At 36.2% G+C, this 24,524-nt stretch overlaps 1 protein-coding gene across 1 annotated transcript in view; it reads left to right on the forward strand.

Moving 5' to 3' along the window:
- The first annotated feature begins 4,399 nt into the window (after positions 1 to 4,399).
- Positions 4,400 to 24,524, forward strand: part of BMT2 (base methyltransferase of 25S rRNA 2 homolog) — a 96,573-nt gene continuing 76,448 nt past the window's right edge. The window contains exons 1-2 of the mRNA XM_046021613.1: positions 4,400 to 4,651; positions 20,222 to 20,363. Of these exons, the coding sequence (XP_045877569.1) occupies positions 4,492 to 4,651; positions 20,222 to 20,363 (302 nt within the window). The 5' untranslated portion in view covers positions 4,400 to 4,491. The remainder of the gene's footprint in view (positions 4,652 to 20,221; positions 20,364 to 24,524) is intronic.

A 24,524-nucleotide genomic window follows, 5' to 3' on the forward strand; every position in this document is an offset into this window, starting at 1 on the left:
CAGAAGCTGCAGGGAATCTTTTGGTTTGTTAAGGGAGAGTGTGGAGGTGTGGGTATTTCAGTATTACAGTGACTGAAGTTCCATCATTTAATGTCCAACATTTGCCCTGTAAGCCAAGAAACAGAGTCAGTGGGGTGTGGCTGGATAGAGTAGTTGCTGGGTTTGACTTAGGTATTGATCCAAGCTATGTGGTCCCCAAATATGCCTCTTTAGTCCTTCTGGAGTGTGGGGGTCACCTAATATTCTTTAATAATATTTTCTTTTTTTTTCTGATGATTAATGATGTTGAGCACATTTTCTTGTATCTGTTGGCCATTTGCATGTCTTTCAAGATAAACAAGTAAAATGTATTACTTAAAAAATGTATTTCTTACTGTGAGTCATGGTAAAAAAGAATATTGAAAAACACGAGTCAAATCTAACCTCTTCATTGAACATATAAAGAAGAAAAAAATAAACCTAGAGAAATCAAGTGATTAATGTCCTAGTGGTTAATGAAAAGCTGAAATCAGGATGCAGAAAATCTCTTAGTCCTCTGCTCCATTATAAGAACATCATCTGTCACCTAGAAGAATACTTCCCATTTTCTATGTAGATATCTTCCAGTTTGAAAATTAAATGAATTCCATTAATATATTGCAAAAATGTTGTAAATTTTATCATTGCATTAGGCACAAATTAGTGATTTTCACTTGTTCTAGTTAATGCTGGTCTTAACACGATTCTGCATATTAACTCTGGAAAGAGAGGTAATCTGTGCTGTTTTAAAGGAATGAGGATGGGAAATTAAGTTATCAGGGGTTTAGTGCAGTCATTTGAAAAAATGTCTCTTCCTCCCAGACTGGTTTATCCTGCTCAATGAATACTGTTTTATTCTGACATCCCTTTTTCCAACAGCTATTTAAAATAATAATGAGAGGGTGACTGGGTGGCTCAGTTGCTTAAGCATCTGCCTTTGGCTCAGGTCATGATCCTAAGGTTTGGGATGGAGCCCTGCATCAGGCTCTCTGCTCAGGGGGAGCTTGCCTCTCCTTCTCCCTCTCCCTCTGCTGCTACCCCCCACTCTCTCTCTATTTCTCCCTCTCTCAAATAAATAAATAAAATCTCAATATAAATAAAAAGAGAAATTTTTTTAAAAAATTAAGATATTTATGGTATATGAAATCCTGTCATCACATGGGAGGCAAAGGTGTCAATATTTTCCTGCACATAGAATAAGCTTGTTGACCATGGCACCAAACATACTTCCTGCAGAGAACCCCTCTTAGCAGCAACTGGAACAAATATTTTACTTAAATGGAAAATCCCATTACCATTCTTCTGCAACTCTAACAGATAGAAAGCTTTTTCTAATACTACTAATCACACCAGAGGAAGGTTATAAACTTCCTTTTAAACTGTGGTCTATGACCGGTTATCATAGTCCTCCTAAGAAAAGTCAGTATTGGTTATAATGGCCCTTGCCCTATTTGAATTCATGCAAATTCAGAATAAAATCCAGCTTTTCAATTTCCTTCTCAGGTTGCTTCTCAGGAAAGTATGAAACCAAAAGGCATATTTAAATTATTGCACACTTGGGGCACCTGGGTGGCTCAACGGGTTAAGGCCTCTGCCTTCAGCTTAGGTCATGGTCTCAGGGTCCTGGGATTGAGCCCCACATGGGGCTCTCTTCTCAGCAGGGAGCCTGCTTCCTCCTCTCTCTCTGCCTGCCTCTCTGCCTAGTTGTGATCTCTGTCAAATAAATAAATAAAATCTTTAAATTACTGTGCTCTTTAATTTGCTTGAAAAATTACACCTAGAGTCTTGAATAAGTTCCTTTTATTTGTTCTTTAATTAATATTCAATGTTAATATTATGCCAGCCAGAATTGCTAGTTAAAAAACAGTGAAAAGTTCCACGTGTCTCTTAAAAACAAAGACCTTTAAAAAAAATCTCATTAACAATTTTGTCAGTTGTAATACATATATTTGATAAGGGTGCAGTGAAATAGACATTCATATATACTGCTAGAGGTGACAAAAACTGCCACCACCTTTCAAACAAGACATTTGACAATATATATTAAAAACTTTAACAAAGGGGTGCCGGGGTGGCTTAGTCAGTCAAGGGTCTGCCTTCGGCTTGGGTCATGATCCCAGAGTCCTGGGATTGAGCAGTGCGTTGGGCTCCCTGATCGGTGGAGAGCCTTCTTCTCCCTCTTCCTCTCCTTTGCCTGCCATTCTGCCTACTTGTGCTCTCTATCTCTCTGTCAAATAAATAAATAAAATCTTTAAAATAAAATAAAAACTTTAACATGTTTTCATTAAAAATTTGACCCTTTGATTAAAAAATTGGATTTTTCAGAAATTTAGCCTAGTGAAATGTATAATTAAATAGACAAACGTTTGTGTACAAGGGTGTTCATCACAGCATTATTTGGAACACCAAAAAACTGGAAACAACATACATATACTACATTGGAATTGGTGACTAAAGTGAAAGTCTATTCATATAATAGATTACTTTACATCCATCAAAAATATCCCATTTGAAATAAAGATATACAGGCAAAGAAAAAAATGTTAACAATTGCTATCTCCCAATGGTAGGTTTTCAGGTGACTTCAACCTTCCCCCACCCAGCTTTCCTGAGATACAATTGACACCTAACATTGTGTAAGTATAAGGTGCACAACATCTTAACTTGATACTTTTGTAAAATGTAAAATGATTACTGCTATCAAATTAGCTAACACCTCTATCCTATCACATAACTACCATTTCTTCTTTGGAATGAGAACACTTAAGATCTTCTCTCTTAGCAACTTTATTTTTTACTCCCATCTCTATTTTCCAAATTTCCTTCAGTATACATCTCTACTTTTAAGAAGGACTTTAAAATTCATTTGCATGTAGTAGCAGGTTCAGTACAAATGAAATGTAATGCCTCTTTACAATGGTTGTAACTTCCAAATATTTGCACATCTTTTCACCTCCCATATATATTAAAATATGAAAAGAGCCAAAACAACTCTCATTAAAACGTCTCTTTCTTCCCAAATGAAAAGCCCCCAAATAAGACCACGATAGCCTCAATTTATGTGTGTGTAACTTCATTATAATTAGTTCTTTTGAAGTATATCTATATTTGATCTGCGTGTTTACTGCGCAGGTAGGAATACATCTTCCATCTTTATATTCCACGGATCATCTCCATTACTCCCCTCCTGTTCTTCCTATGTTCTAGAGAGTGTACAATGCTTTGCTCTTCAGGGTCTTCATTATTGAGAAGGTGGCATATAAAAGTTACTTAATGCAAGCTTTATTTATATTCGTAAAATCATTGGTTAGAAAGTTTTTGCAACATTTTACAAACATGTAACCAACAACTGCAGTTCGGGGGTACTCTACAACCAATACAATCCTTTAAGAGCTCTCAGCCTTTCGAGCAGGAACTTCAAGAACTAATCCAGTCGACATCTCTCTGGGGAGCAGGGATGGAAATAAACAACCATGCTCCTCAGGAATTTCCAAAGAGAAGGGCAAGAAGGGGTGCTGGTGATGGTATAGGTTGCCAAACCCACTCAGGCACACTTCACGTAGACTAACCCACCAAATGAAAGGACAGGAGAACACCCAAGTCCAACTTTAAAAGCACTCAGTTCTGATGCAAATTAAATCAGGGTACATTCCCTGTGACATCTGGGCCACCACAAAAGTTCTTGAGGGCAGGTGTTGAGGGTTCTCCATCTTTCCTTTTCTCTCCACTATTACCTTCTACCGCTTTTCTTGACCCTCTCCTTTTCCCATTTCCCCTACGTCCTCGGCCCAGCTCTGGCACTAAAGACATTAAGCACTGGCGGCCGGTGAATTAAGTCACTACTTGGTAGACCGCTCCGCCAATGAAAGCATCTCTGCTCGGGTCCCTCGAAGTGTAAAATCCCTGTGCTGTCGAGTCATCTCAAAAGCGCTTCCCCGCGCCATGCAGCTAAAGAGAACCTATAAGTGACAAAGTACAGCAGGGGTACAGGTAGAGGACCTTAACCGCTTAGCGTTAGAACATAATTCTCAGGGGATGGAAAAGCCGAAAGACGCGAGAAGGCTGGGGGTAGAACCGAGCCCCTACTCAGCAAACTCAGACGCGCAAGCGCGTCGTTCACAGCGCCTGCGCACAGAATCTGGAGAGGGGTGGGGAGCAGAAAGGAGCTTTTGGGCTCAGCGCTCCCACTGCCTCGGCTCCCCCGCCTCCTCCAGCTGCTCGCGGTCCCAAACAACCGGGTGCGCCGCCGGCGCTCTCCATCCATTGGTCTTTCGCCTTTTCCGTTTCCGCCCAGCCCTCCACAGTCCGCCAATCAGATTGAGCGTTTGGGAAAGGGGCCACCTCCGAGGCCGACGCTTTGGGTCCTCTGCCTCCCCCGGCTGCTGCCTCCGCTGCTGCCACCTCCTCCGTCAGGCAGGCGTCTGCGGGGGCCCGAGGGGCGGCGGCGGCAGCGGCGGCGGCGGCGGCAGCGATATGGAGCCGGAGGCCGGCGGCCGAAGCAGTGCTCGCAGGCATGGGGCTGGGCCCCCGAGCACTCCACCGCCTCGGGAGCAGGAGCGGAAGCTGGAGCAGGAGAAGCTGTCCGGGGTGGTGAAGAGCGTCCACCGGCGGCTCCGCAAGAAGTACCGGGAAGGTAAACAGCGAGCTTGAGCGAGGGGGGAGGGGAGGCCTCATCGCCCCCAGCCCCTTGTCACCTCTCCCCTCCCCCAAGGGGCCACCATTGCAACCTGAAGGAGCTGCACGTCAGCCCCTGCCAGCGCCGCTCTCCCAGGCCCGGACGCCCCCTTCTTGGTCGAGTCCTCAGTCGGCGTCAGACGCGCTTCTCCCGCCCCCTTTTCTTTGAGGGCCCTTCAGGAGAGTTCCAGGGCTGTGGAGGAACTGAGTCCCCACCCCTTCCAATCCCCTGTCCCCAGTCGGGGTGCTGAGATTGTTGTCACTACACACACAAACACACGCACCCTCCCAGAAGAGGTGGAGGTCGCTCGTCGCGAGAGAGGTGAAGGTAAAACACGAAGGCAGGTAAAAGGCATTTGGGAAAGATCGAAGGAAGCGTGAGTTGCCACTCTCTCCCTGCGCTTGACCGGGCTGCTTGATTTGCTGCCTCGACAGACCCCTTGCCTGTGGGTTTAGCCAGGCAGTGCTGGAGCTTCCCTCCCATTGGTTTCCAGGGCTGCGAAGTCAGCAGGCCTTCTAGCTGACTGGACCTCACCTTGTTAGAGGGGGGAGGGGCGCCATTCATAACCCCCATCCGCCATTCTCCAAAACCTTGATTTCGGTGGGGAAGGAAAAGATCTGGGGCAGGTTCTCAAAATATTGTTTAGCTTTGAATAGTCTGTGTAACCACCGAGCCTCCTAGGGACACAGATGCCCGTGAAGCTGGGAACCTGTCCTATGGAAGATCTGAAGCAAAGGAAAAAGCCTTTAGAGGAGCGTTTATAGTTGGGGTGTGCAGTTATCCTTGTTTTTAAATATAGGCTTCTTTACAGAGCTCTTTTGTAGGTCACTTGACATTGGAAATTCCCAGTTTTTTACACACTCAGGAGAAATTTCTTGAGTATCAAAATGAGGGATAGCCTTCTACTTGCTCTCAGTTTAGCTTAATTGCAAACTGAATGTCAGCAGTCTTCTAGTGTTAGTTTTATAGTGAGTTAAATTTAGGATTAGATGCAAAATATGTTACAGTGACATGTAACATCATGTTACTTTTGATTTACAAACACTTTTCAATTACTCTAGAAGATTAAAAAGAAGTATCTTTTGTTCCTTTAAATGTAGTTGATGTGTTTCGTTTCTCAAACTTTTAATTCAAAGTTTTCCTCCCTTGGCAACTCAAACCTAGCTTTTTAAATAGCTGTTTAAATAGTCATCCTCAAAGATGGCTTATAGTTATTGTTTAATAGGTGACAATAGAAAGAGACTTATCAGGCATAGTTAAGATGTTGACATGTGTTTTTTAAAAGAACGCTTTAACCCCCAACCCACAATTTATTCAATAAAATGAGTAGTTGTCATGGCAACCATTGCATCATTCTTGATATTCAAAGAATGCACTTACATAATGGCATTCACTGTAGATTGGAGAAATCCACTGGAGAAATGAAGAAATAAATGTACACAATTTAATTTATCATGCTATTTTGTACAGCTCTAAGCAAGTACATCTTTTTAAAGAAAAAGCTGACTAGCCTATAATTGTTAACATTTCTGCCTTTTTATAATATTATTAATTTATTTGTAAATGAAGAGGTTCCACTTAAATCAGCACACTACTAATGTGTCATCGTGTGTTCAAGTGCTGTTTATACTTGATTAGTTCCCACATGTTGAAACATGTCTTTAAACTTGAATATTAACCAAGGGAACTTTTGTTTATAATGAGAATTGGTCATTGGAAGTTACCAGAGCTAGAAGAGATACATGTGGTTCATAAATGAATGATCTAGTGTGCTTCTGAGCAGGTAAAGTCCTGGCAGTCTGTAAACATTTGAGTGAGACTGTTCTTTGGGCATTTTAATGCCCTGAATTCCATTACTGATCTAGATTTCTCTAGGCTTTATTCCAGTGATACACAAAGCCCCACCAGCTTTGTAAGCCCCACTCGCAAAGTAAGAGATCCTATCGAGCATGCACTTCCTACTTTTATTTCTGACATGTAAGTCAAATCGTAGTTGTGATTGGACAGAAATCTGTGAAAAGGCCATCTGTGGAAAAGTATAATTATGCACATAATCCCAAGAAAATAATTTTTTAGTGTTTTCCTTTGATGTTTTAGTATTATAATACTGGTGGTCCACAGTGTGCAAACATACAAGTTCATTTGCAAGTCACCAGTGGTCATAAAATAATGATGTAAGTGGAGCTTAGGTGCTAGGTCAGGTTATACAGGCCTATTTAAACAGTAACTGTAAGACCATCAATGATATTAACTACACACCTTTTATAACAATATTTCTATTAGAAAATGCAGTGAAAATTCCAGCTTAGAATCTTGGAATGTTAGACTAGAAGGAACCTTAGCATTTATCATTGATTCCCAAATATGACTGATCATCTGTGTGCCATTTAGAAAATTCTTGTCTTCTACCTTTGGTATATAGTTTCAGAATCCTTGTCAATGGGGCCTGGAAATTTGTCAGCCAATCTTTGGAATGCATTCCTTTTACACACAAGTGAGCCAAATCCCAAAAATATTGAAACAACTTGCTTGAAGTTTGGATAGTTCATCATTAGTACTGTATATATAATTATGGAAATAATTTTTTCTTCCCAATTGCACACCTAATGGTAACTCCGCATGTTGGTGAAATAGGAGGAAAATGGGAAGCAGGAATTTGTGTTAGGTAAAATGATGTAAATTGATGAGAATGGAGTAATCCATGGGATAGGTATGATGAGCTGAGTTGGGACTATATGAAGTATGGGTTTTTGGGTGAGAAATGGCAGGAGTGAGCATTGGATAACAAGTATACAGTTAGATAATGTAGTTTTCCCTTCCCTTATACCTGGTACTGAAATTGAAAATGAATCAGGAATAACAATGTAAATAAGATTTTCCTGCTGTGGTAGAAAAAATTTCTCTACATCCTTTCTAGTCCATTTGCTCAGCTGATGCTTGTTGATGGGGATGAGCAGGCTTGGGGTTGGTGGTAGTGGATAGAATGGTAAAGACTGGCTGGTGGATTTAGTGCACTCTTTTCATTTTTTTTTAACCACTTTTTTCCCTTTTTACTCCATTTACTGCCTGTTCTCTGTCACCACTTAGAGATCCTTTGCCAATTTGTATAAAGTAAGAATTGGAGATAATGGTCAGTGTTTTGGGCAGTGCTGTTATCTTGAGTAGTTATCAAGAGGAAATGGTAGGGAAATATCTAGCAGTGGTGAGAAGAGGTGTTTGTAGTGTCAGCCATTTATAGCTAAGAGACAATCTTTTAGGTTGAGTTTATATAAATGGAAACATGTTTGCAGATATAGGTGTTTTCTGTCTTTGCTATACAGAATTTTAAAAATAACACCACCATGTAAGCCAGAAATATTTTAAATGTATCATAAGAGTTGTAGACAGCTTTTTAATGAGAAACAGCTAATTTTGCTTTCCAAACAGGGACTTCATTGTTTAATCCGATCTGCCTGATGAGTACATATCTAATTGAGAACTGAAGTAGAGCCATGTGTATTTTCAGTTGTCCTTGTGTGTTTTTTCCCATAATCCTAGTCACATAATCCTGTTCTTACAATGATGATTATTATGCTTGGCATCTCTTTTTCCAAACTTAAAGTTTTCATGTAAAAATTGTGAAAATGTAAAGGCTGCAGTTGTTAGAAATAAAAGTATGATTTCCATTCCATTTAGATTTGATTTTTTAACCCATCTGTGAATGTCTTTAGTAAATTTCATCAATTTATTCACTCTGAATACTCTGAATTTACTTATTCTGTAGGCCAAAACAAGTTAAAACAGTTCATCACACAAACCCATGTAGCTTATAAGCCAATCAGAGAAAAGTAAAAATGCATAATAAGCTGTTAACAGTGATATTCTCAAGGCCCCTGAATTATGGGTGATCTTTATTGTAGTTTCCTATATTAAAATCAGTGTTAGTAATAGCAATGATGATATTATAAAAACAGTTAAGACAGATTACTGATACTGAAGCACAAAAGGAGAATACAGGGTATGTTGGTTCTGTAGACTATGTCGGGAAAAAATTATGTTTTGAAGATAAATAGTTGTGAGCAGCATGTTTAAGAAGCAACTACTAGGGGCGCCTGGGTGGCTCAGTGGGTTAAAGCCTCTGCCTTTCGCTCAGGTCATGATCCCAGGGTCCTGGGATCGAGCCCCGTGTCGGGCTCTCTGCTTGGCAGGGAGCCTGCTTCCTCCTCTCTCTCTCTCTCTCTGCCTGCCTCTCTCCCTACTTATGATCTCTATCTGTCAAATAAATAAAATCTTTACAAAAAAAAAAAAAGAAGCAACTACTAAATAGTCTAGTTGAGATGTTTAATTTTATTGATTACTCACATTCTTCATAGTTTGAGAGAAGAGGTGAGCTACAGTAACAGTTTAGGATAGACTGAAAAATACTATTGTGATTGTTATTCTTTAGCAAACACATGGAAGAGAATTGGCAGGGAGGGAAAAACTTGAATTATAAATATTTTTAAACTAACACCAAAAGGTCTAAAAATAAAAGAATGAATATAATATTAGTGGTTTTCCTGAAACAAAGTTTTGAAATTGTTTTTAATATTAGGATAACAGACTTTTTAATTGAAATTTCTTAATTTTTTTTCCTTCTATGGTCTTCAACACTACTTTAAAATACTAACCAACTCCATGAGCCCAAAAAACTTAGAACAGGTTTTCTTTCTTTTTTTTCCTTTTTTTAAAGTTAAGTTTTACTCTGTTTTCTTTTTTTTTCTTTTCTTTAGTCATGCTCATTCTGATATAGAATCAGAAAGTGCTGCTTTGTGGTAGAATGTTTATTTAGTTAGCAAATTAAGTAAGGTGAAGACTGTCCACAGAAGGGCTTTGTTAACTTTACACAAGGAGAGTGGGAATTGCCATTCTTGCAGGGAGAAAAAATGAAGGGTTTAATAATTAGTAACACTAAAAGAGAACATTGACTGGTAAATAGTCATTTCAGTGAGAGGTATATAGTATATTAACTATTTGATTTTGTTATTATTGGTCATCATTGTAGTAAGGTATCTTTTTAGGGTTTTGGTTTTTTTACATTTCAAAAGGTATAGTAAAATTTAGGTAGATCCTCTTGATTGGTGTAGATCCTTTTGATTGTTTTGTGGGGGAAAAAAAACAATAACAAATGCAGTGGATCTTTATCATCTGTGGAAATTTGTGGAAAGCTCCATAGGTTATATAACGAACAGAGGAGTTCAGGAATGCTGAACTCTAAAGTACTGTCGAGTAGAAAAGAACTGGAAGAAAGGAGATCACCTAGGAGACCCTTATACTGATCTGATTTAGAGTTAATCATAGCATCAATAACAACGGTGATCATGAATACAGAGAAAGATACACCAAAGAATTTTTGAAGGTCAGAGTGAGTAGTTTCAGTGAAAGTAAAGGGCAAGAGTCAGAGATGATGTCAAGGTTTGTTGTCTGGGAAAATTTACGTACCCATTTTCCTCTGTTTTGGAAATGTGTATGGGTTGGGATGGGAGCAGGGAGAACAGAGTAAACAGGTTGGTTTGTCATAGGATTGGTGTAATTATTTAGTTTGGAATATATCCTTTGGAAGTATAGGATTGGAAGCCCTGTCTGGAAATTGAAGTTTGAGGCCATATGAACTGACCCACAGAGTGATAATAATGTGTAATTGAGTATAGATCCTTTGAAGACACCAGTAGTGTCCAATTTTACATTAGTGTCCCTCTATCTTGTGCTCCCATACCACAGTTGTGCTTGCCTTTATTGTATTTATCCCTTACCAGTTCAGTTACCTGTCTTTCCCACTAACTTTAGTTCCTTGAGTAGGACTCTGCCTTTTGTTTTTGTATCTCTAGTATGTAGCATTATGCCTTATAAATTTAAGGTATACACAAAAGGAAAGATGCTTATGTAGATATTCCAGATAGTTGGGTTTAATCTTTTTATATTCATTCGTATTTTTAAATTGTAAATTTGTGGTACAGTTTTGTTTTTTTTTAAAGAATTTATGGTCATGGCTTCTTATATTGAGTAGTTAGATTAATTTTACTCTTCTAAAAATGCTTGAAATTGTCAATGTAAACATATTGTTTTTCCATAGTTAAACTGTAAATAGTGGAGAATATGGATACTGTAAAATGCCTTGTTCTTAACATTTGGTAAATGTTTGTGGAATCACCTTGCCTTATTTTACTGTATACTGTGAATTTCTCTTTTTTGTTATTTGCTACTCCTCTTTGCCTACCTATTGGTTCCTACATACTAGTGTTAGCCAAAGATTAAAAAAAATAAATAAATAAAAAGTTTTATCCAAACAGAAAAAATCAGAACTATTAAGGATATTGTATTGTGTGTCTGTGTGTGTTAGTATTAGAAGATGGTAATAATTTTGAGTGTATATTTACTTATATACTGTAACTTCAAAGATAAAAATTTTTCAACCCCAATATCAACCTCCTAAATTTTGGGGGTGAAATTTGCACTAGTTGCAAAATGCAAACATCTGAGAACCACTGATATAAACTGTACTAATTTATTATGCTCTAAGTGTCGGTATATTGATGCCCATTGCAAGGGTTATTTAAAAAATTTTTTTTAAATATTTTATTTATTTATTTGACAGAGAGAGAGATCACAGGTAGGCAGAGAGGCAGGCAGAGAGAGAGGGAGAAACAGGCTCCCCACTGAGCAGAGAGCCCGATGCGGGGCTTGATCCCAGGACCCTGAGATCATGACCTGAGCCGAAGGCAGAGGCTTAAACCACTGAGCCACCCAGGCGCCCCTGCAAGGGTTATTTTAGAATGGATGGCTAATCACCATGCATCTGATCATCCCCTTTTCTCATTTATAAAGCAGTTTCTCTACTTAATACAGAAATTATTAGTCCAGTTTATACAGAAATTCTCAGAAGGTTGTTCATAAGTCCTTTGTTTACACTAAACAAGTAATGTCTGTAGTTGTACATATATCAGTAAATTTGTTTTATAAGGGAATAACAAATGTTGATGCCATTGATTCTAACTTTTCTTAATTTCTTTCCATCTCATGTATAGGATATATTCCTATATATAGGATATATATATATATATATATATATATATATATATAGTTTTACATTTTGAATTAACTATTTTTATCATAAATAAAAGTTTTACATTTTGAATTAACTATTTTTATCATAAATATATTTATAACAAGAGAGTGCTCCAAACACAAGATAGACTGTAGACTAAATTACGTTTGTAGATACTGAGTTTCATCCATGCAGTGTTTTGTTTTTTAATTAAATTTGACTCCTCAGGATGCCCTAAGCCTCACTGATCTATATATTATTTCAAGAGGTGTTTGAGTTTACAATCTTATCATAGACCTGTGGTTTTGAGCCATCACTGCACAGTGGCTTTATCTGAGGAGCATTAAAATAAATAACCAGTTCGCATTTCTGATCAATTAAATGAAACTTCTGGGTGATTCCAGCGTGCAGCCAGAGTTGAAATCATTGCCAGAAATCTAACAATTAATGCAGTTGCAGAGACTAAATAATTGCATTTGACTGACAAAAGACCATTTGTTTGTAGCAAGTAGTGTCAGTGCTACTTGTTCTGGTGCAAAGCTTTGTTCATATCTGTGAATGTTCATAAATTAAAAACTGGTAAAGAGAAGCAAGGTGGTGTGGTGGTTAGAAGCATGGACTTTGGCAGGTGACTGCTAGGTTTGATGTGTACCATTGAGAAGTTTATTTAATGTCTCTGTACTTCAGTTTCCTTATCTGTAAAGTAAAAGATCTGCCTCAGTGGGTTGGTATTAGAATTAAATGAGTTAATATTTGTGAAGTACTTAAAACGGTATTTGCAACATAGGAAGCATTATATTTGTTACATACATGGTTTAAGAAATAAAAAGGTATATCATTAAATATACTGCCTGGGTGATTTAAGGGCTATAGCATTGAAGATTGGCTGGTTCCTGGAATTCCTACCAAGACTGCTCTGTACTCTCTGTCTTCTTCATTATTAGAATGGCTGTAACAGGTTTTTTTGCTGCCCCCACCCCACCAACCCTGACTGCTTTGCTTCTTATATTTCTGTTTTTATAAGAAAGGTCTGACCTTAATACATCACAATATTGGGTTTTTTTCCCTCATCAGAGAAATGACTAGTCATGACATGTTGGATATAAGATGCAGGTTTTCAGGTGTTCTATGTTTGAATCTCAGAAGCTCCTTCTACACCACACACCGTGGATGTTTTGTTCCCCTTTAGGTGTGTCACTGTATCAGGTGCTCAGGAATCCTGAGAAACCTGGTTTAACTGTGTTTGTGAGACACTCTAGACCTGAACACTTGTCTTAATGCCATAGAGTGGCTGTTTAACTTGTTTCCATTTGGTCATGAGTTTATCTGCTTACCTCATATTAGAGCAAATGATCTTTAAAGTTCTTGAAATGTGAATTTGGTAATCTGGTCATCTATAGGTAAAGTATCTTACTGTCCATATTTGATAATGTACCGAAGTAAAAATTAAATAGATTTTTAGTTCTGAATTTCCACAAGGTCAAGATTTGTTTGTGATACTCAAAGTAAATTGGTTTTTTTAAGAGAAATTAATGACCCTCAAATTTAATGAATATATATATTTTTTATTTTGTAACTTTTACTGTGCTCATGGCATATAATATTTTTTTATTAATTAATTAATTTACTTATTTATTTTCAGCATAACAGTATTCATTGTTTTTGCACAACACCCAGTGCTCCATGCAATACGTGCCCTCCCTATTACCCACCACCTGGTTCCCCCAACCTCCCACCCCCGCCCCTTCAAAACCCTCAGGTTGTTTTTCAGAGTCCATAGTCTCTTATGGTTCGCCTCCCCTTCCAATTTCCCTCAACTTCCTTCTTCTCTCCATCTCCCAATGTCCTCCATGTCATTTGTGATGCTCCACAAATAAGTGAAACCATATGATACTTGACTCTCTCTGCTTGACTTATTTCACTCAGCATAATCACTTCCAGTCCCGTCCATGTTGCAACAAAAGTTGGGTATTCATCCTTTCTTTTCTTTCTTTCTTTTTTTTTTTAATAAACATATAATGTATTTTTATCCCCAGGGGTACAGGTCTGTGAATCACCAGGTTTACACACTTCAAAGCACTCACCATAGCACATACCCTCCCCAATGTCCATAACCCCCTCCTCCTCTCCCAACCCCACCTCCCCCCAGCAACCCCCAGTTTGTTTTGTGAGATTAAGAGTCATTTATGGTTTGTCTCCCTCCCATCCCCGACATATAATATTTTTAAATGAAACTTATTGAGGAGCAATTTATGTACAATAAACTGGACCCATTTAAAGTGTATAATTCAGTGGGTTTTGGCAGATGTATACACCTGTGAAGCATTACTACATTCAAGATACAGAACATTTCTATTGTTTCCAAATTTCCTTATACTTCTCTGTAGTCACACCTCTCACACTCTGTACTCCATGTCCACCGATTCCTTCTGACTATACATTTATCTTCTTTCTTTTAGAGTTTTGTGAATATGGCATCATGTGATTTGTTTTGTATTCCATGTAAGAACCACAGTAGTGCAGTGTTGATCTTTGCTATTATGACTCACACAGGTAAACCACTAAGAATAATTTATATGCTATTCTTATCTAAATTTGGCCTCAGATTTACACTTAACAAAATTTCTTATCTTCTGTGCTTTATCTTTTTAAAGTGAGAAAATTAGGAGTTACTGAGAAAATAATATTATTTGTAGCATACTTATAAACATCAAATGGTCCTAGCATGTAAAAATGCATCTTTTTTTAAGCATATATAACACCATCTTTTTTTTTTTTCACATAAAAATAGCTCATCTATTTAAATAGTGTTGTTACCAATAATTTCTCTTTAAGTGTATAGCTTTTCCTAAAAGATATATGTACTGTTGGGTTTTTTTCCTGTTTCAGTAGAAAATGCCATTTGAATTTTTTTGTTTTTTCAGATTTTTATTTAGAAATACATTCAGTTATCGAAGAACTTAATGGATACAATTGCACTTCCAGCTGCAAATTTTTCTTTTGACAATAACATAAAGTAAAAAATACATAAAGCAGCATAAAACAGTGAAGTTTCCAGAAAATTAACTTTGAATCTATTGTTTTTCCAAGCCTCTTATAACTCTTATTTTGAGAACATTATTTTGAAGTATTCAGATTTTACTTTTTCATCACTATTATCCACTCACAGTTGTCAACTCTGGTTTTAATTTTACTCTGGTACTGAATTTAATTTATAATTTTGGTGTTTTGTGTATTTTTTGAGCATGGCAAAAACATAAAAACATTTTTCCTCCATTATTGGGACACCATCACTAACTCCTATAGCTTATGTAAGTTTTTAATCAAAAAGTCTTTGCCTTTCACGGGCGCCTGGGTGGCTCAGTGGGTTAAAGCCTCTGCCTTTCACTCAGGTCATGATCCCAGGGTCCTGGGATCGAGCCCCGCATTGGGCTCTCTGCTTGGCGGGGAGCCTGCTTCCTCCTCTCTCTCTCTCTCTGCCTGCCTCTCTGCCTACTTGTGATCTCTATCTGTCAAATAAATAAAATCTTTAAAAAAAAAAAAAGTCTTTGCCTTTCAATTTCTAATGGGAAAATTACCATCTTATGGTCTTAATAGACAATATCCATAAACAAGTGACAAAGTACTATAAGGATTGCGGATACATATAGGAAGTAATTGTAAGATGATCAAGTAAGAAGCAGATAGACCCTTTTGAATATGTGAATTCAGTTATGATTTGAAGGAAAGAAATTTGCTTGTAATAAATGGCAGGAGAAAAGTTAATTCAAAAAGGAAAAATAGTATCAACTTAAATAGGGGATTCCATTGGTTCACTTGAGTTTGGACTGTTCTTGAGGTTATTTAGAAGAGTAAAGATGAATAACTCCTTAACTCTATTATACTTGGTTCTTAAAAGACACCAGAGGCACCAGGGTGGCTCAGTTCCTTAAGAGTCTGCCTTCAGCTCAGGTCGTGGTCCCGTCCTGGGATCAAGCCCTCAAGCAGGGAGCCTGGTTCTCCCTCTCCCACTCCCCCCGCTTGTGTTCCCTCTCTCAGTGTGTCTCTCTCTGTCAAATAAATAAAATCTTAAACAAAACAAAACAAAAAAGACAGTTGCACTCAAAGTAATAATATCTTTTTTAAAAAAAAGATTTTATTTATTTATTTAACAGAGAGAGAGATCACAAGTAGGCAGAGAGGCAGGCCGGGGCGGGGTGGGGGGGGAAGCACAGAGCTCTATGCAGAACTCAATCCCGGGACCCTGAGATCATGACCTGAGCCGAAGGCAGAGGCTTTAACCCCTTGAGCCACCCAGGCATCCCAGGAGGACATACATTTTTAATTGTGCTTTCTAAAAATAATTTTTGAATTCTCTGTATTTGGGGAAAATGAAATATATGTATTTATTGGAGATTTAGCTCTCCCTCCCTTCCTCTTCCTCCTTTCTCTCTCTTTTTTAAAAAAGATACATTCATAATTCTAGAGGATGTCTAAGAAGTGGGCAAGAAAATAGATATTAATCACAATGATTTTGAGTCATCACAAATGCTAGTATCATTGTAAAATCATTATATGACTAATTACTAATTCATTGAGAACCTCTAATTGAGCTTATACTTAAGCATTTCTGATTCTGTTGACTAGATCTTTGATGCAGACCTCAGGAAGTTCTTAGTTCCTAATTTGCTTTTTTGGTAATGAAAAAGTATTATACTTTTAAATAATTCAGTCTTTTAGATGTTGGTTGACCTAATTTCTAAAAGATAACTAAAAATTCTTAGAATCAAGTATTAACACATTTTTTGTGTAAAAATTGTGACCACATTAGCAGGAGGATTTTGATTACGTTAGCAGAAGGATTTTGATTATGGATACTGGGCACTGGTCAGCCTTAACTGGTGTTGGCTTTTAGAACTCAAATCATAAATTATTTTGAAAATACTTTGCTTAAAAGATAAGTACCATTATTTTGAATACTGTAAAAACAGAGAATGGACTGTGATGGGAAAGAAAACTGAATTTGCACATTCTGTTTGTTTAACAAGCTTTCAAGGGTATTCTAGAAAGTAGAATTTTTTAATAACTGGTGGCAGTGTTTTTTCTTCAACTTTATAACCACCATTTAATATAGTATCTTCTTTTTTTTTTTTTTTTTTAATTTGACAGACGGAGATCACAAGCAGGCAGAGAGGCAGGTGGGGGGGGGAGCAGGCTCCCTGCTGAGCAGAGAGCCCTATGTGGGGCTCCATCCCAGGACTCTGGGATCATGACCCGAGCCAAAGGCAGTGGCTCTAACCCACTGAGCCACCCAGGCGCCCCTAATATAGCGTCTTCTTGATACATTCTTCTTGTATATGATTTAAAAATTCTGGGTCCAGGATGCCTTACATAGGACATAGGGAACATAATCTGGTTCATATAGCATCTACCACATCTTGTGACATTTCTTCTTCCCTTTCTTTGATGCCAATGCTAGCTCATTAACTTTGTTATCCTGGGTAACGTTTTGACATAGAGTATTTTTCTTTTCAGCAAATCCACTGAAAGAATGAAAAATATATACAGTTAACATTGTTTAGTCTCAATTATATATAAGGGTACTACACTTTACTAATCACGCATCGGTTTCAGTATCATCATAGTTGGAGAGAGTTTGGAGACTTAAATGTTGGAAAGACATAAAATTGAAAGTTCTCTGCAAACAGTTTGAGTTAAATAGGCTTTACAGACAAAATTTGAATCCTTCCTCAAAACTTCAGTGGAGCAGGTAGTAAGCTTTAAAACTGTACAAGATACTGATATTATGTACACAAAATTTTGTTGAATGTGGAAAACTATAGGTCTTAAAAGCTGAATGGCAGTAAGTTTCTGTATATATGTAGTTGTCTTTGTATATGTACAGTTGCCTTTGCAACTCTAGTTAATTCTAGGGTAAATTGAATTTCACAGTATACAGTGATATAGAGTTGTAGTAGATGCATATTTGGTGCCCCCACATAACGTACCCTTGGTCTTCAGCTGTGGCGGACAAACTGTGATCTCAGAGGCACCCAGCCCTAACAAAGTTGCACTTTAACTGAGTGCTGCTTTCCACTATTCTTCAACACTGCTGGAGCCCACTAAGGATGTCGCCTCACTCAGTGCCTAAGTGCAAACTAGAAGTAGAGGTTTTCATCAACTCTCAGTTAATTGGGGTTTGTAGCTGAGGCATAAAATGTCCTAGCCTCCTGTCTTTTAGGTGCAAAATTCCAGAATTCATAAGCTTCTCTAGCCCACAGCAGCAGAACTCAATAGTGTACCTTTGTATTAGCATTTTTTTCCTGCCTTGGCTTATTCTCCCCACTCCCTCACTCCTATTTCCTAGGATTCTCTCCCAAATAAACTACTTAATGCCCAGATCTTTGTCTTATGTTGTATCTTCTGTAGAATCTAAGCTAAAAAGTCTTTTTTTTTTTAAAGATTTTATTTACTTATTTGACAGAGAGAGATCACAAGTAGACAGAGAGGCAGGCAGAGAGAGAGAGGGAAGCAGGCTCCCTGCTGAGCAGAGAGCCCGATGCGGGACTCGATGCCAGGACCCTGAGATCAGGACCTGAGCCGAAGGCAGTGGCTTAACCCACTGAGCCACCCAGGCGCCCCACTAAGCTAAAAAGTCTTACAGAAAAGAAATCTGTTTAAATATGTTAAACATAGCTTTTCCCAGATATATTTGGCCATACAGCTTTTGTTTGAATGATTCTTATTACCAACAAATATAGTAATTTTATGTATTTTTTCATATTAAATAGAGCAGTGAAACTTAGAAGTTCAAACAAAAGTCCTTTTAGAATTGAAGATATCCATCTTGATAAAAGATAAAGCACCTCTAAAATGATACTATTCCTTAATGAACCATTTGATATCAAGTCTGATGAATAGTCAGGAACAGTGTTAGGAACCATCATAGGTTTATTAATATATCATTAATCAAAATTTTTTTTCAAAGACTTTACTTCCTGTAGTTCTATTAGAGATTTGATAAATTACTCTATCTGAAAGATGTGCTAAAACTGAAGAGTTTTTCTTTGAGAATTTAGGAAATATGTTTGCCTGCTTGTTTTAGTGGATGGTTATTGCAGTTCACTGTATAACAAACTGAGAGCTCTGTCACTACACAAATATTACTGGTTAATGAAAATATTGATGTGTAAATACTTAACCCTCCAAAAGAGAAACCTTCATCCCTTTTGGGTTTACAGTCAGTATTCAGGCCAAGATTGAGACTGTGATATATAGTCATTTTAGCACTGTGTGTATGGGCATGTATGTAACTTTATTGCTGTTTCTCAATTTAGTCAAACTAAAGGGCTAGTATTTTGATTTTCAACTCAGTCCTTCTTGGTCTCTGTGCTTACAGTAATAAGGTTTTTGAAATTTTGAGTAAGTCAGTCTTGATGTATTTGAACTGTTCTAGTTCTTTTTCTATGTTAAAAAACAAACACATTTCTTATATGCTAGAATGTAATAGTCTTAACTGGGGAGAGAATTTGACCATCATCTTCAAATTTGGCTGTTCTATTTTATGTTTTTGATTTTATTCTGTCACCAAACAATTGCCTACATTTGAACATAAGGCAATAAAACTTAATGATGTTGAGTGAAGCCACCACGATAATTTTTGTTTATCCTTTTGTTTATTCTTTTACCCTTACAATTATGTTACTGCTCATTTATTTGGCCATAGCATTCTCATTCCATATTTTATCAGAACGCACATTGCTCTTTCAGATTTCATATTAAAAGTGGTGACTGCTTTAATGTTTTTAAAAAGGTGGTGGCAAATATAGTCAGCTTATAATTTTTATTCAGAACATTTTGTAAAGATTTGAAACTTTGGAGGGGCTTCTAAGATAATTTCTCTAGCAGCATTTTTGCCCAAGGATAATAATTTTTTAAAGTACTGTATGCCGAAAGCATGTCCAAGTAAGTAAATAAAAATATTTAGCTTGCTTGCTAATTTATGTTACCATCTCACGTATCAACCCCTTTTTAATATAGAAAACTGTATGTAGAGATCCAAGAAAATAACAGGCAAGAAGCAAGCTTAAGTAACTTTACTCTGTGCTGCAAGGTCATATTGCCCAAGGGTAGCAGGATAATTAATGCTTGAATGTCCAGCCATAAGTGTTCCCTCCCTGTGTGCTTTTGGTTTATAAACTGGTAACTCATACCTACGTTTGCTTATGTTTATTAGTTTGAGCTTCACAAATGCATCTGTTTAAAATGGGAAAATTTATTTGATTAACACATCATCATAGTTAAAATGTTGCATCTTTTGCATAAAGGGCTTTTAAAATTAAAAAGTTTAAACTTCATGAAATTTGATTTCATGATTTTGCTTTTCTCATTTTTAAGTAATTATAGGTTATGCAGAAATAAACTTTTAAAAGCCTTAGATATTTTTAAGTGAAATTAACTTAATTCATTTTTCCCCTTGTTTTTAGTGGGAGATTTTGATAAGATCTGGCGAGAACATTGTGAGGATGAGGAAACCCTTTGTGAATATGCTGTTGCAATGAAAAATTTGGCAGATAACCATTGGGCAAAAACTTGTGAGGGCGAAGGTCGTATTGAATGGTGTTGTAGGTGAGTGTTTTTATGAACTATCATTTTTGGTTTCTAATGTACTGTTTAAACTCTTAAATCCAAGTAATGCTTTGTATAATTCACTGTACCAAAATAGAGCTGTTTTAAAACAGATTATATCTTTTAGATAACTTTCCCCCCCTTGACTCTCTTTCCCTAGGTTCATATCATTCATCTCTTTTTCATCTAAATGTTTTTCTCAGATATAACTTTTAATTTTGTTTCAACTTTTTTAAAAGTATAGCTCTAAAAATAAATAAAAGTATAGTTTTAAATGCATTTAATATACTTAAACACCAATACATTTAAAATAGGAGTTTTAACGCTTCATTAATAAGTTATAGTATTGAAATTTCTTTTCATAATTATCTATATTTGGATTCAAGTAAAAGTGAATATGTTTCTATAATTTAAAGTTTGAAAACATCTTAAAAGTGTTAAAATCCTGAATTTTGGTTGTATGACTTAGAGTGTTGTAGCACTTAAATTTATTTTGGATAATGTTTATCTTATCATAGTTTAAATTCATAGTATAAATTCTAACGTATAAAATATCAGAAAGTGAAATACTTCCTGTCAGTTCTCTCAAGATGGTAAAATGAGAAGAATAGATATGTATATTGACTGAATTTAAAAATGAACTCCCAGGGCTGGCTGGGTGGCTCTGTCCCTTAAGCAACTGACTTTTGATTTTGGCTTATAGCATGACCTCAGGGTTGTGAGATAGAGCTCTAGGGCTCTGCACTGGAGGTGGAGTCTACTTAGGATTCTTTCTCTCTTCCTCCTTATGCCCCTCCTATCTCTCATTCTCTCTCTCTAAAAAAGTAAAGAAATAAAAAATTAATAAAAAATGAAGTCCCAAAAAACGAAGTATTTCCTTTTTATGTGGACAATAAATTTATGATAACTTCTGGTTTATATTTCATTGTAGTTATTCTATCCAAAATTTCTGTTTTAATATCATTTAAAAGTTACATAATAATGCATATTTCATTCATTTAACAAATAATCCAGAGGGAAAAAAGTATATATTTAATTATTTTGTTCATCAAATAATAATTTTTAATGATTGTCTACTCTGTATTAGTCACATCATAGGCACTGAGAGTACAATAATCCACCAAAATCTTTGCTCTCTTCCTCTCTCTTTCATGCTAATAGAGGCAAGAAACAATATATAAGTTAAATATATGCTAAGTCAGATATAGTAAGTGCCATGAGAAAAGTGAAGCAAGGAAAAATAGAACGATTTTAAGTAGGGTAGACAGGGTCGGCTCACTAAGTGATATGTATAAAAAAACACCGAAAAAGTGAGAGACCAATTCTAAGAAGTCTGAAGGCTTTGAGGTACAGACTATTGCTGGGATGTTTCTGAAACAGTAAGGAAACCAGTTTGGCTGGCGCAAAATATGAGGGGAAGAAGAGTGGTAGAGAGTAAGATAATGAACAGCTAGAGTCTGTAAGGTTTTGTAAACCTTTGTAAAGACATTGGCTTTTATTCTGTGTGAATGAGTCATTGGATGTTTTAAGAAGAAGATTAACAGGATTTTATTAACCTTTTATAATGTGTCTGGAATTCTTAAGAATTAATTGTTGTGTTAAGATAGACTACAGGAAGGGGAGGGTGTAACTAAGGAAATCAGGAAGCTAATGTAATAATTGAGGTATAAGGTTGTAGGGAAACAGTTTTTTTAGAGAGTGAGAAAGTGAATGGACAGAACACTAGTATAATAAGATTAATGCTCAAATGAGTATAATGACTCAAGAGAGGGGGTAGGGAAATGATGGTATATATATTGTGGTGGTTATAATGATACATAAATATGAGTTGGATGTGGGGAGTGAAAGGGTGGTATCACCCACCAATGGATTGTGGATACCAAGAATTGTGGAGTTGGAGAACTAAAGAAAGGAGCCAGAATAGTAGGAAATAAGATGCTTGGAATTAAAATGTTTTGGGGTTTTTTTGTTTGTTTAGTTGGTTCTGGAGGGAAAATGGTTATAAATCTGACTTCCCACAATACAGATTTTCTCCCTCAAGCTAAGAAACACAAAATGAGATATACTGCTGAACCATGTATTTCTTTTATTACACAGAGTAATAATATAATCCAGTCAGAAAATCAGCACCATCACTATTTAAGATCACCATTCTTGGCTTTTAGCAGCAGCACTGCTTTAAAATTAGTATTCAAATCCACCAAGCAAGCTCTCAGACTTTATTTTCTTAAATGGACTTTGATAGGTGGTACTCTCATAGGAGGATTTGCTTGTACCTTCCTTGAATAATGAATCTGCCTCACACTTCACTCTGTTTTTCCTTGGATTTGTGGTTTTTATCAATAGTTATTGTATCTACATGTGTTCTGAAAGAGGTCATTTTTAGGTCAAACTGCTGAAAAGGAACATTCATAAGAATTGAGGTCAAACTGGAAAAGAACAGTGGCAAAATATTGTAAACTAATCTTACTGTGGGATTTAATCCATGAGGAGTTTTATAATGTCTTTAAACTTTAAACTAGCTTGAGGGAAAAGGCTTCAAAACAGTATTGAATTTTGAAACTTGATTTATCTGCAATTTTAACTTGTGTTATATATAATTCATTTCTCTGTTGATAATTCTAAGAAAGCAGTGGTAATCTGAAAGCTAAAGTGGGTTTTAAAAAGGGTCTAACAGAAGTTTCTTTCCAGTTAATTATACTTAAAACTTCATAGGAATTTGGTATGTGAGTTAAGCCTTTACCGACATTACCCTTCTAAGATTTTATTGGCTGTTTAGCTTAAAGAATTCTACATATGATTTCCTGCAAAAAAAATAATAAAATTTGACTTATAGTATGAAATACTAAAAACTAGAAACAAGACACAAACGTATAGTTGTTACGTTTAATAAAAGAATTTGCTTTTTCTAAGTCTTTGTACATAGAGAGAAACAGATTGTTTCCTGAATCATTTGCAGGTAAATTGCAGAAAACATGATTTTCATTCCCACACATCGCCTAAGAATAAGGACATTCTTCTCTATAACCATCATACCATCATCACATTAAGATAATTAACAGTAGTTTTCTCGTTTCCTAAAAATTTTAGTTCAAAAATTCAGATTTTTTTTAAATTGTCCCCAAAATGTTCTTATAATTTCTTTTTCTAAATCTAATCAGGGCTTATGCATGACATTTGGTGGTTACATTTCTTTAGGTTCTTGTTTTTATTTGCGTTTTTAGAGAAATGTCAGTTTATTTGCAAAATATCCCACATTCTCTCTTCTGTGGTTTTTGGTTTCGAGATGGTTGATAGTACTGTTCAGAATATCTGTATAGCCTTACCAATTTTTTTTTTTTTTTTTTTGCTTTTTGTTCTATCTGTTACCAAGAGAGATATTTTCAAGATACCATTTTTCTCAATTTTTGTATAATAATTATTTGGCTCATCTTTTAGAGATTTCATTTTTCTTTTGAAGTTCTAATCAGTTAACCTTCTGAATTAAAAGAATTATAACAATTATTTTAAAGTCTTTGCTTATTCCAACATGTTTTATCTAGATCTTCTTTTGGCTGTTTTTTTCTTTTGACTATTATGGTTCATTTTCCTGCTTCATTATATGTCTGGTAATTTTTAAATATATATATGTATACATAATATATATATTTAAAAATTAATAATTATAAATTAATATATTAATTTATATATAATTAAATTATATATTTATATATTTGATATATAATTAAATTATATATAATATATAATTAATTTATATATCTAAATTAAATTATTATTTATAATAATTTAATTTATATTAAAAATTAAAAATTAAAAAAAAAATTAAAAATTATATATAAACACATATATATATATGTACACACACACACACAAACACTGTGTTTTGAAGAGACTGGCATAAATATTAGTTTTCCCTAGAGAGGACATGCTTTTTTTTCCCCCCTCTCTCTCTCATTGAATGGCTGCTAGGATGGGAGACTGACACTTCGGTCCATCAGGGGTTAAAATGGATCACATAGTTTCATTTCACCTCTGGCTTCAAATGCTTTGAGGGTGAGTTCTGTCTTATGTATATAACAAGCACATTCCTCCGGCAAGACTAGGAGACCTTAGCCTACAGAAGAGTGCAAAGAATTTTCTCTGCTTTTTAGTCACACTCCA

This window comes from Meles meles, chromosome 10 (assembly GCF_922984935.1).
Source record: "Meles meles chromosome 10, mMelMel3.1 paternal haplotype, whole genome shotgun sequence".
Taxonomy (NCBI): Eukaryota; Metazoa; Chordata; class Mammalia; order Carnivora; family Mustelidae; genus Meles; species Meles meles.